The 14,376-nt window shown below is 35.1% G+C and overlaps 2 protein-coding genes across 6 annotated transcripts in view; both read right to left on the minus strand.

Moving 5' to 3' along the window:
• Positions 1 to 14,376, minus strand: part of LOC136343400 (5-hydroxytryptamine receptor-like) — a 172,724-nt gene that overhangs the window by 31,083 nt on the left and 127,265 nt on the right. The window lies entirely within an intron of this gene.
• LOC136343389 (uncharacterized) lies at positions 5,391 to 5,891 on the minus strand. The gene is made up of 2 exons (XM_066290080.1): positions 5,786 to 5,891; positions 5,391 to 5,587 (listed from the first exon to the last, which is right to left on the minus strand). Exons 1-2 carry the CDS (start codon positions 5,889 to 5,891, stop codon positions 5,391 to 5,393), a joined length of 303 nt encoding a protein of 100 aa, XP_066146177.1.

Below are 14,376 nucleotides of genomic sequence, written 5' to 3' on the forward strand. Positions count from 1 at the left end.
GATTTTTGCTTAATTCCTTTTTCATTTTTTTGAAATAAATGACTGTAATTGTTTACAGTAACTGTTAAAAATGTCCTCCCGCCGCTGCAATACAACCCCCCATTCTTTTCGGCATAGATTGGCGTACACGTTCTAAAATTCCAGAAGTGTTCCCTACTGATTGAAAGGCGTCAATGTGGCGTTAACGCCGAACTTGGACCGAAGGCCCTGGCCCTGCATCGTAAACTGAGTTTTTCATATGTCCCCACAAAAAAGTCCATTGGACTGCAATCTGGTGAACGTGGGGTCCAAGCCATTGGACCTGCCCTTCCAACTCACCGATTTGGGAACAACGAATTTATATGATGGCGCACTGTTATTCGAAAACAAGGGGCGACATCATCGTGCATAAACCACATTTGTTGCCGCACGTTTAAAGTCGCATTTCCGAAAAAAAAATGCAAATTGTTTTGCAAAAAGTCTAGATACGTGTTACCATTAAAAAACTGTGGAAAATACAGAGCGATTATTTAATCTCTAACAATTCCTGCCCATACGTTTAATCTGAACTATTCCCGATGGCGGAATTGTCTCGTCTCATGCGGATTTTCCACTGTCCAAACATGTAAATTGTGATAATTTACCACGTCGTCACGCGTAAATTGAGCTTTATAAATGAAAAGGAACCGAGATGAAAAATTGGAAAATCTTGAGGAAACAAACCTTGAACGGGTTGGATGTGACACAGATATAAACCGTGTTCCTACAAAACACGTCAGACAGTTGATTGAGTAACATTAAAATATAGTATTATTGGTGTAATGCTTAAACTAGAATTCTCATTAATAACGTTTAACGTCTATTCCTCTGTTACCAAGTTAAGTTACGAGTTTGTCGAGGTTTGCCAGCACTATTGCTTCGAGTTCGAAATCTGCCATATTCCTGTAGGTGTCGATGAGAATATGAACATTTTTACAACTGGTGGGGAGACAGCGGTTAGGAAATGTCAGTGTATACAGTCTTTGAACTTCAAGTGCTCCGCCATCGGTAGGAACATAATGTAGTACACGAAGTAGTAATTAAGTACACGTACTTAATTCAAGGGATGAATCTTTAACTGATTTCGTCACAAAAAGCTCCTATGAATGCAGGTCCGCGACGTCTTCGTTTAAGAACTGGAGCATCTATAATAATTGTTGAAAATGATCATCTTCGACTCCTATGCATGCATCTATTCTTCTCTGTATTGATTGGAGAACTCTTTCGAACGCACATGGCATATTTTTGATTTCCGTACAAGAGTCGATTATTTTATTTCTCAGGCCTTCTTCATTTTCCATCGGAATTTTGTCCAAGAAGTCGGAGGTGGACATTTTCAACAATTGTTATAATATTAATTAAATTATTAAAAATTTAATAATTTATTAAAATTATCAAAATTAGTTTTGATAATTTTTTTAATTAATTTTTAATAATAAAAAAAAAACGAATTCTCGTTTGAAACAGTTCTTGATCCTGGATAATGGTACAATAGTGTCTATCTCCCGACTACATTCCTACATTAATCCACGAGAACATATGCCAAATGTCGGGAGATAAGTTGCAAAGCTACTGGTGCGCAGCCAAATATGATAATTGTGAGATATTGTTACTCTGAAAGTTCAGATTAATATTAATTAAAAAAAAGTCTTTCCGAGTAAGTCTTCAGAGGATCATCCTTCCTAATATTTGTCCCACTGAAACGTGTCATCATATATCCTTTTAAGCCTTGTTGTGTGTTATGGTTCATTAACAGGAAAATTCTATCTCTCAGTTGAGCCGATATGGTATTTTACATAATGCTTTTCTGAAAAGGCTTCCCGTGCATTTACAAAGTTTTATGAGGCGTTTATTCCAATTTGGAAGTAATGTAATTTCATCTATTCAGGAAAGTTCGCTTGTCTGTTTCTTACGTTTTTATTGCTTATTTTTGGCTCAGACAATGGATGCATTAAAGTACAACGTTTTATCAAAAAAAAAACACTACAAGAACGTACGAGTGCATGTGCAATTTATTACTCCTTATTACTTAAAACGTTGGTAAAATGAAGAACAAAGCAGTAAAATGGATGCATGGCAGCAATAAATCAGGGAAACTTTAAGATTGCCTTCATAAGTTAAACACTTTTGCTGGAGTGAACTCTTCCTCATGGCAAACTTTCTAGCCAGAATTTTTTTACCGAACTGATGTTCAACTCTCTATTCTTCGTGCCAATAAATTCACCTCTAAATCTTTAAGGGTCACACAAAAGTATTCCAGAACTCACAGAGGAATACGATAAGACGACGTTACACAACACAGATAGCAGTAAAGCCATGTGGCGTTATTTTTAACAATTACTGCTCAGGAGTATGAATTTACGGCATCACAAACAAACACTAATGGACAATATTCCCTCTCGTATAAAAAAAAGCAATGGCTTTTAGGAGAGCCGGCAAAAGCATTTCCCTTATCCTTTATTTTTATCAGGAAATGGGATAAAGATCATGTGTTTTGAACATCGGGGGACCAAAACCGTTATTTGTCCTTGCTGAAGCTCATATGCAATTTTACAGCGTTTGTTTGGAAAGTTTGTGCCCGCAAAGTTGTGAGATTAAAATGGAGAAACATTGTTACTCCATCGTCTGAAATGCGAAAATTTCCTCGGGATCTTTGATGGTACCTTCGTTACTTTCATCTGTGGACGTTCCCACATGAAGCGAAAATTTCCACTTTACAATACTTGTAAAATTGGTTCTGATAATAGGCAGTCGCCTGCGGTCTACTTCTTGAGCGAACTGATCAATTATGAGGAACACTTATGATCATCATTAAAGCCCCTTTAGACGGACGACTTTGACTCAACACCGCGTGTCGCCATTCGGGTTTTTCCCTTTCTTTCCTTAAAAAAAAAATAAAATAAAATAAATAAATAGTCCGTCTGTTGGGGCCTTTATAGGGGACAACGAATCGAGATGTGTAAAAGGTGAACCTAAGGTAAATATATTTGCTGGCACAGACATTGAGCACGTTATATAAAAACAGGTTTGCGGGAGTCGGGCTCGGGATCGGAAAATGAGTTAACGGAAGGCTTAGTGGGAACACAGCTTTACTGACACCAGCTTAAGAAGTATATGAGTGAAGGTTTCGGATTTGATCGGAACACTCGGACTTTTGGGAGGTTAAAGGTTTAAGTTGCAGAGGGTGCGTGGGAACATAATCAATCCTTAGTAAGAGGGTCGTATAATGAGGGCGAAATTGTTAATCTCAATCGATAAGGAATTCTCCAAATCAGGAATCGTTCCCAAACATACTACACACCATAGGGTGTTATTTAGATACGTGGCAAAACTTCTGGGGGTGTCAAATTATTTTTTTTTAATCAGTATATATTGGAAAAACTCCCAAATAAAAAGAAGATGCAAACTGATATAATGTTGAAATTTGGTGGCAATTGTTAACGTAGCTGTTTATAGAATCTTTTAAGCTAGAAATTGTCTCTTTTTGCTATAGGCATAAACAAGGGTAACACCGGAAATTTAAAGAAAATCGAACAAGAAAAACGCTTTATTAGAACTACACTTAAACAAATAGTACTAAATTATTTTTTAAAAATATATTCAATAATGAATAACACGAAACGCACAATAGTTGCTGAAAATGTCTTCCTTCAACGTCAATGCAAGCATTAGCTTTGCCCTAACATCGTTTACCAAACACCTTGAAACATTCCCGGCGTATAACTCATCTGATTACATAAATATCGTATGCACCGGATTAATTCTTCTCCCCTATTGGCCAAAATTCTATAAAGGATGCCTTCAAAGCAAAAAATCCCATTGATTTAAATCCGACGAGCAGGGAGGCCACGAGCGTGGACCCGCGCTACTGATGCAATATGCGCCATAAGGTCAATCCAAAAATTGATACGCTACGATTCTTAAGTGAGGTTTTACCTTTAACAAAAAATGAATGTTTTAAAAAGTTCGACACCCTGTATTTTGATGAAAACGACGCATTACCGGACCTACATTTATGTAAACTTTTCATCTTAGCATTGCTCAAAGGATCACCAATTGATATTTGGCCATGTACTTAAATAACACCTTGTGTTTTATGACGAGTTTTGAATTTTAGCGTCGGGACCTTACACGTTTTCGAATTTTCATTACATTTAGAACCGTAGTTTTTCATTTAAACTAGTGCCGGACCCTTTGGTACAGATCAGTGCAGCATCTATGAGGGTATGCCGTGTGTGATAACACAATCGCTACCGGTATCGAAATTGTTATTTTGAGAGAGTCACGAACCCATCTGGCTAAACCCTCAAAATCAATAAGATATTTTTACCTGCAAATCCCCATATTATTTTCAGCCATGTTCGAATACACACAAAGGTCTGTTAGTGACAATATTTCAGATCTATCTACTTATCTCCTACTTATTGAACATGTGTACGTAGGATGTTCCGATAGGGGATAATCGATCGATATTTGTATTTAACATTAGAGCCATAGGACAGGGAGAAGTGGGAAAGCTGTGAGAAAAAGTGCTGTGCGTTATAGAAAAATATACAGTTGAAGTTGAAAAGGTGCGACATCAATAGAAGTGTCTCGTTTATTGAAATACATATTCCTGGTTCGTAATTATTTACAGGTGTTTTTCTCCAATTTTTAACTAACGCTTATAAATAAAGATGAGAGAATAGCGATTAATATAGAAGATCATTTTTAGCCTTCCGCTGTTTCCTTGTCAGAAACAAACAAAAAGTCGCCTAATTTTCGTTAAGACTTACTAATTTGCCTGGATAAAAACGCGTATTTTCAAACACTTGTTTACCCGTAAGCTCTTTTTTGCCATCATAAAGCTAAAATAAAGTATAAAAAAACCGCACCGATCTAGAAAGAGAATTACTGGACGTACGGAATGCTATTTCCCCAGAAGTGACTACAAATTTAGTTAAATCTATGTCTAGACGGTTGGAAGCTATTATAAAGTCCCAAGGGTACCCCACAAAATATTTTTTAAAAATGTCGTTTCTTGTTATTACATCTTATAAAATGTGTCTAAATACTTTTTTCCCGTTGTAATTCGTAGTGGGTTTTTCATAATTTATTTTTATTAGTTCTTCTGTTTGTATTGTTAGTAAATAATAGCTTAATTTTAAAAAAACTTGCTATAAGATTTATACTTTATATATAGATTATTAAATACAATTAATAGTATCAGTTAAGAAAATGTTTATACTCTGACTGAAGCGGTTTCTAAATACTTTTTTCCGCCACTGTATGTGGCGCCGATCTACATTTGCATATCGTTCGTCCTGAATTATATTTAACTAAAAATTCATAAAATTGTACAATGAATATTGAAACAACCTCATATCTAGAAATTATATATTTTTTTCAAGTAATTGTGTTAACAATAATTTTAGTTGTTCGTATAAGAATAAGGCGGGACAGTCTATTCCAAATTTCGCTAAATTTATGTCATTAGAAAAATCAAGCGAATTTGTAAATTCGTTATACTCAAAATATTTACCATTTTGAAAAAAATTAGGCATTCCATTCGTATGACGTAACATGCTATCTATAGGGAAGTAAAATCCTTTGAACCACAAGTACCGGCGCTAGTTGTATACTCGTGAAAAATCACATAATAATAATTTTTTTCAAAGAAGAATATGGTTTTTCCGGAATATGCATTTATAGCTCCAACATTTTTTTTTATCATCGAACTGGATTAGCAGAGAGGAAATATGAAATGTCCGAATTAATTTAAAACTACGCTCATCAATAATAAAAATTTCATGTTTAATGATAATTACTAATTCTCCATTTGGCTTTTGATAAATTGCTGTAATTATATCAAATTTGGTTAGAAACGAAAACATTAAATATATTTAAAAAAAAATTAATTTCTTAGTTTGCAAAATCATAATCCAAATTTAATCTTTACATAAAACATACATTTTGATGCATTATTCAAAATAACATTTGTTTCGGATTAAGTTCACATATGTATATCTAGATCTGTACCATTCAACCTCACTACATTTGTTGTTGTTGTTGGCATATTTTTGGGCGTTGGAGAAGAAGTATTTCTTATACTGCAAAGGTGTTTTATTGCAATTATATCATCAACATCTAATATAATTTCATTGTTACGATAATATGCATAAACAATAGAAGTGGGTGCACTGAAATGAGCTTAGCCTAAAACAAGTGGAATTTCATAAGTTAACGCAAACAACACATTTAGCTGACCATTAGGAGTTGTTTCGTTAAAACCATAGTACCAGTATTTGCTTCCATCTAATTGAATTTCACATGTTTTGTTCGGGTATGGGAAAAAACCATGCCCCAACAGGCTACCTTTTCCATCAAATACATAGTTACAGAAATCTTTTTGACATCTTAGTTGTTGTTCGAATGGTTTTATTTACAAAAGAAATTATTATATCGGGGTTTTTAAAATCTCTAATGAACGTTAGATTCGAAAAATTTGAAATTCATTCTCAGTAACTTTGTACACTTTATTCATGGAAGAGGGACAAGCACATGTCCACTTCAGATTCAATTTAGTCCAGTGATTTGCTACGTACAAATTATGATTTTTAACAGCATCAGGTACATTACATTGCGGTATATTCAGTAGATTTTCAATTTCCGAGTTAAGCGTGCTATCTACAAGTAGTTTGTAATGTTCCTGAAAGTTAGCTAAAATATTTGATACGTCCACTAAAGTATGATTGGACACGTTAAGGTAACCATGATGCGTTGAATAATCTGTAATATTCTCCACAGTTTTCACAAATTTATTATAGACTAACAAGATCAAAGCCGTTATAAATTTCATTGTTTGCAAGAGAATGAAGCAAAATGTTTAAGTAAGAGAAATTTATAGTTACATGGAATGAAATAAACAAAACGTAAATTATAGAATTGATTTATTCATAATTAATAATTATATACAGGTGTCAAAAAGTATTTGATGAGTCCAGTCTGGTTCATAGCTAATATCTTGATCTCCACTCGTATTCGGAAAAGAGCGTCCGCAATAAAGAATAAACAATTCTAGGAGCAAGTCTTCCGAAATTTTTAAATAATTTTTTAACATTTAAATAAAATTACGTAATGAAATCTCCTTTTTGTAAATTAACTAATAAGTGTCCTATTTTCATGATATTTTTTGTTGAACACTACATTATACGTTGTTTAATCGTGTATTGTTCTGAGTTACTTTGTAAAGGGGTTTTTAAAAAATACGTGTTACGACCACCATAAGGTAGTATAAAAGGTATAACTCCGAAGGTGGAGGTGTGAATTTCATCCTGATAAATTTTTAGGTAGGAAATTTCTTTTATCCACTGTCATCGTACGTACGGTTGAAATAAATAAGCCGCAATTTGTATTCAGAAGACTTGTTACGTACGATTGCAGACGAAGATGGTGGGTCCGTTACTGGATTCGTCTTTGACCAAGATAAGGCCAAGTGTCATTAGATTTAACAAAACAAATGTATATTTATTCCCCGTTGCGAGGTCGTTGGGCATAAAGGACATCGCTCGTTACTGCAGTTAATAAAAAAAAATAGATGTTAATAACGCCACAGTTATACCTAGACTACAAAATTTAAAAAAAAAACACCAAAACCTCCAATTGAAGCTAAAGTAAGTAGAATTTCTACTATATTATAATATTTGTGTTAATAATTTTTTATGTAATACTTTTAAATGTTTTTTTCTATATTTTGATATTTTTTTGTTACAAACTATGATTTGCATCGAGGATATTCAATTGACTAGCCCTTTTTCCTAATTTTAGATGACTTTCAGTTGCTGAATGCACAAGCGAAATGTAGATAGTAGCACTAGACGCCCAATGATTTGATCTAGTGGAACACACTCAATCCCTATACCACAAGTAAGAAATAAAATTTAACGTTAAGGAACTCATCATTACGAATGGCGTGCAAGCCAACCACCACACATTTGAAATTTTTAGATAGAAGCCACATATATCATATTAAACTAAAAATTTTCATAATAGTCATTTGGTCGTAAGGCAAATCGTAGATATCCTTAACCCAAAGATACCGGGTTGCAATCCTCCACCGACACAATTTTTTTTTAATTCACCATTCAAAACCTTTTAAGACCTGCGCGCAACTCACGTCAAACAACTGTCGCATTGGCAAAAATAACGTTAACGTTGACGAACGTAACTACTTCATTCACGCTAACGTTATTGAGCCGGGACCCATTCTGTCCCTCTACTTTCCGCAAAACAAATTTTTCATACTAAACGACTCGGAAAAACAATGTTACGAGGAGCAGTTTGTCGCTAAAATCCACATATATTATACAGTAAAACGTTTATCTGTACCCGTGTGCTTCGAAGCGAGCGGAATTGAACCGCTGGGATATAATTTCCGTTAAAGTTTATTAATATTGCACTGTCTGCTTCAAACAGTCAGTAACGATTGCATCTATTTATTAAAGTTAGGGACACGTTGGATGCTGACTCAGTATATGAAAAAAAAAAAACGAATAAGTATAAACATAGCAGAAGTAACGTAATGCCGATTGCTTCTAGAAGGAAAAATGTCACGTATTTTGGATATGTACGAGGGTAGTCCCAGAAGAATTCGACATGACACAGATGGTGAATTATTTATTAAAAATTTGCCTATGCATATTACAACGATCTAACCTTAGAAACCTTGTGTTTAAAGTTTAAGGGTGCTAAGATAGTTCGAGGATGTTTTGGAACCGTTTTTAGTGAGGACTTGAAAATAATAAACGGAAAATAGTATACAAATTTATTGTAACGATATATAATTGATATATAATGTAATTCAGCGAAAAAAACAGGAAAAAGCGACCGCGACAAAGAAAACTCCTTTCAAGGCAACGCACCAGACCACACTTCCGTCATCGCGATGACCGAAATCAATCCACTTGATCCGAAACTTTTCCCTCGCCCGCCCCACTCGCCAGATTCAGGCTTTTTAAATAATTTTTAATTTTTTTCAAAATAAAAAATAATCTGAAAAATGGCTCAGGGGAAGAATACTTGCCGGTAATTAAGAGATGGAGTTGAAGGTTGGTGCCCATTTTGAAACGTTCGAAGTTTCGTACTAACTGAACTTATGTCTAGACAACTTGAACTAACCTAAACTAGGAGGGTATAGAAGGGATAGAACGGCGCTGGGAAAAGTTTGTCAATCTCTGAGAAGACTATGTTGAGAAATAATGTAATATTTCGGTTTTTTTTTGTTTATGTTAGGTCGAGCAGTTCTGAGATTATCCTCACAGGCGTCGTGGACGAGATATGAAAAACTGAATGACGTCATTTCAGTAACTTCGTCGCAAACAACGCAGCGAGATAATACATCTTAAAGTAAACAATATTAAGCCATACGTCTTGACTCAAGCGCTTATGAGTTTCCGAAAGAAAAATTATTATCGAAGTTTCCTTCATAACTAAGTGAATCAATACTAGTACGCCCTCATCTTGGCCTGTTGCCGACAAGCAGGCCCAAGCATCATGTCTAACCGAGTTTCTGTTGCAAAGTATTAAAGTGCATTTTTACTCCGCACCTTAATACTGATTCATTGCTTTCCAGATTTTATGTTGGAAGTTTGGAGTTAGCACCGAGATTGAATGTTGTAATTTTCGCCCGCGATTTCAACTACTTGAATTGACTTCCTCTTCCACACTATGTAAATTTTTCAAGGATGTTACATTGCTAGTGGAATGACTGCCCAATTGCGGCTTTTTCAAATTCAGAACAGTTACGTATCACGTACAAAGTGTTACATGTTTGTTCGTCGGAACTGCACTTTAGATCATGGCGTGTCTTAAAGGCGACGTTCAGCAGAGTCAACAAAGGTGTAACTGTTGAACTCTGCTATATGCGGTTAATGGCATTTTCAGGAAATTGTCCCTGAAATGTTAATTTAAAAAATATATTAATTACATATTTATTATAAATAAAAGTGAAAGAGTGTTGGTAAAGCTTTTATGCAAATTTTTAACATTCATTTTAACATACAACTGAAACCGGGGCCTGCTAATATTTTGTTGCGCGAGGACGCACAGGCTTTAATTGTAAGCGTGAATCTCGTTATGGTGACTGCTGCGGCGTAGAATAATATGCTCCTAGACCCGGGTCGGGAAAAAATGAAATAGCAGAACTCTATTATTATGGGTACTGTTTTTGTGAAGCTATGACTCTTTAATTAATTTAATTTCCCTTATTCATGTCACCGGACCATCGCAGACACTCCGACTAAAAATAATGAAATAACAAGAAGTACACAGACCGAAAGAGTCCGTCTGCCTCTTCAACTCGACTTTTATGTCTCAAACACGTAGCTGGTCTACATGGCAAACCACGGTGTTGCTGACAACTTCGCCGGACCATTTCTTTAGTTATAATGAAGCCATGAATTTTACGAAAATTTATGTGTCCTAAAACGTCGTAATACGCCAATTACAGCATGTCAGTACAGCATACAGGGCGATTCGTTCAATGTCACGGGAGTAATTATCAAATTCAAAATTTAAAAAAAATTTAAATAGGCAAATTTTTCGTGAAGGTCATTTAAAGAACATCTGAAGGCCAACTTTGTTTTCCGAATGAAACGTTCACTTTTTTGGTAAATTTGCGATGAACTTAAAAAATTTAATATTTTATGCTGGAAAAGTTCTTTTACTAAAGCTTCGCGGTATCCAGATCAGCAAAAATTGAAGTGGCGCATTTAAAATAACACCTGACTTATATTACGAAAAAACTTTATTAATGGAAAATGAAAATTTAATTACTCTAGAAATGAACCCAAAATCATAGCAAAAACTATTTTTGAACATTTATCAGTTGAAGAGATGCTTAAAATATTGACTTTCCGCTGACACATTTAAATTTTGTTCTGTTTAGAAAAGTTCTCTATTAATCACTTTTAAGTTAACAAGTTTATTTGAAAAACAAGTAATTAGCTACGTCGTGAAAATTCTTTTGAAATTTATGAATAAATTCAATACCATAGAAAAATTTGACGAAAACATGGCATTTTTGTTCGATTGATAAATAAATTTTTTTAATTTCTATTATCATTTTGTGTAAATTTTTCGAACCTCTTCATCTTTATTCTTATCAATAAAGTTTTTCCGTAATTTAACTGATGTATTATTTTAAACCTGCCACTTCAACTTTTGCTGATGTTCGGATAATGGCAAGTTGTAAAGAAAAGCTTTTTTCGAAACCAAAAAAATGAGCTTTCCATGAAAAAAAAAAGCTGCCCTTGAAATACCCTTGGAACGACCTTGAGTAAAAATGTGCTTACGTTCGTCGGACGTTCCTTTTCATAACACGCAATATTTCTTTGAAACTATCGATTTTAAATTCGATTTCGGAGATAATCGCTTGTGCCGCTTTATGTAAAACACTCTATATTTAGCAGTATTAACGAAGGGGTGGATATGTAGCCGAGCAGCTCCCCCAGGTTCTCTCCTGATGCTAGAGTAAATTTATTAGTGCCAACATCGCTTTCGCTCAATATAATAAATAAATGAAATCAAAATTTATTTGATTAATTACTGCCAAAACACGACTCTCGATCCGATTTTATTGTGGATCAATAATTAGCTTGTTTATAGCGTACGAGCATTATAATTTAATTTAGCGAAACGTAAGTGAACAGGACGAAGCAAACAATTTAATTATACCAACAATTATTGGTCACTGATCTAGTTTCCTTTTTATTGGAAAGATTCTACGGAAGAAATAAATTGAAACAATTTATACGATTCTCCAAATTTCACCAAAAAAAGCTGTTTGACGTCAAATCAATACCCACCTAATGTTCGATTATTATTCATCCCCTTCTAACAAGATTTCTAAGCATAATTATTAAACTTTGTTGATAATGATGTAGATTCTAGGGATACATCGAAGGCTGTCTTTAAAACCGGTTGTTATTGATGTTTTCCTTGGAAGACATTCAAATTGCGCTCGAAGTTATTATTACAGAAAATATACAGGGTCTGCCATATTTTTCGAATCTCCCGTTTGCAAATTTTTAATTATCGAGGTAGACACCACGTGCGCCCACATTATTTTGAAGTACTCGAGAAGAGCTACCTCAATATCCAAACGAACATAGGTGGTCTATTAAAAAAACACTTTATGTGGCCACTCGACATATAGCTAAGATCTGCGACCTAAAATAATTTAAATCCGCTGCCACTGTTAACATCTATCCACAATCAAACTGACACTTCGATACCAACATCCACGCAAACGCTTGAGGCGGACTCTGTATGCCACGTGAATCGTCTACTTTGAAAGTTTTGAATTATCGAGAACTTTATTGCGAACTTTGAAGTTTAGTAACCCACTTGCTTAGGATCTATGAATGGTAGGGCAAAGACACCTTACTAAATTATCAAATAATGTTTCTTTCAGGGCGTTTGAGAGAAAGCGTTTTAAAATAAATTTAACCCGTAAAGACCAACTGCAGCGCTTCAATATGTCGAAAAGTGACCACTTTGAGGATTTTCTCGACCCTCTGGGATGTTTTGTCAACTTCGATATAAAGTTAAAAGATAAACTATGTTTTAACATTTTATTTTCACATACGTTACCTCGATGCACTACAACTTCTTGTAATAGAAATTAACACTAAAAGCTCTGCCATCAGTAATGAAACATGTCATGGCAGTATAGAGATGGGAAGTGCATGGAGAATATAAAGGCGGGATGTGATATGTTTTTGAAATGGAGGCGTTGGTGCAATACATTAAAGTAGCTTTCAGATCGTATCCAACGGGGGCCAAAGTGCCGAAAAATTGTGGAAATTGGATTTAAGGAATAATTCCAAAGAGTCCTTTATTCGCATTTCGAGCATTAGCTAAAATCACTGCAAAAAAAATATTCGATGTCAGGCGACTCGCCCTGGAAAGTATTTTGCTCGCCTGGCAAAACATTACTTTTCGGTCCTGCAACGCAAATAAAGTATGTCCCAACCTTGTGGAGGAAGCAATAATCGGCTTAACTCCATTCTCCATTTCTTTGGGACATTATCACACTACTGGGTAGGGGTAACTAAGCATCCAGATCGATTTTAGCTTAGAAAGCACCTAGTTTTAGCCCAGAATGATCATTTGGCGAAATTAGTTTTTAGAGATCAGCAATAAGAACGTTCGTAAGGAAATAACGAATATATTGCAAATGGGTCTAGTTCTATGGGTGTTACCGCAAAAACTCAATGGAAAAATTAATAGATAATTAAGTTACCATTCCATTACAAATGTCCTAAAATGCGTGCAGGTACTTACACTGTAAAGAATAATTAACGAAAAGAAAAAAATTTAAACGGAAGTTACAATAGACCGGTTTCCTTAGTTTCTATTTTTTGGGGTAGAACACACGCTCGTAACTCTTTCAATGCTGCGTTGTTTTTAATTTAAAGCTTCCCTTTACATTTCCTATGCAAATAGCCTTTGTAGTTGTGCCCTTATTGCCACCGGTTAGCTCTCTAATAACATTTGGTGCAGTGCAGATCATATTTCCAGAAAATATGTTTGGCCAGATTATAATGTTTCCTTACGCCATCCCCGCTTCTTTTTCCGAGCGGAAAGTTTCCAGGAAAATGTCGAATTTGGGATAGACAGCTATCAGGGAATACATTACTACGTCATCGGAATATTATCTTCTTGAAGAAACTGTTTTCAGGCACTTTAGAGGGAGAGAATAAATTTAACTAGACTGCAAACGGCAGGATATAAATTTATTTTACGGCTCGGTGAATCAAGATAAGGAGCCCGCAGAAGGAGAACTCTACTATATTTTTATTTGTAACTTGTAACGTCGTCAGGGATATCTCTTCGTAAATGGAAAATGAGCTCCTGTAGCCGTTATCACGGCTAAGTTAAATATGATGGCCATACGCTTTGATCCCCATGAGGATAATATGCTCCGAAAACGCACCTGGTACAAGGTTTACAAGTGTTAGTTTACATTACAAATAAAGAAGGAATTCACAAATGTCTCGTGAAAGTAATTCACGTCACATTTTCCGGATGTGCTTTTTACAATTTGACACACAGCTAGCTATGCTTATCAAGAGTGAAAAATCTCTTTTTTTCAGGTAATACGTTAAACACTAACCGGTGGCCTTTGATGTTGATGAGACTCGCCTTGGCACGACCCAGAGAATACCCACTAAACACTCTTCCCGCTCTTCGCCCCGTTTCAATTCTGAGATCGCCATCGAGCGTCACTTCAGATGGGGGATGATATATTTTTTTCTGTTCTCTAGGATCTCCGCTACTGTTTGCGAATCCACTCTTCCTCGATCTTTATCCTGATTC

This window comes from Euwallacea fornicatus, chromosome 14, assembly GCF_040115645.1.
Source record: "Euwallacea fornicatus isolate EFF26 chromosome 14, ASM4011564v1, whole genome shotgun sequence".
NCBI classification, from domain to species: Eukaryota; Metazoa; Arthropoda; class Insecta; order Coleoptera; family Curculionidae; genus Euwallacea; species Euwallacea fornicatus.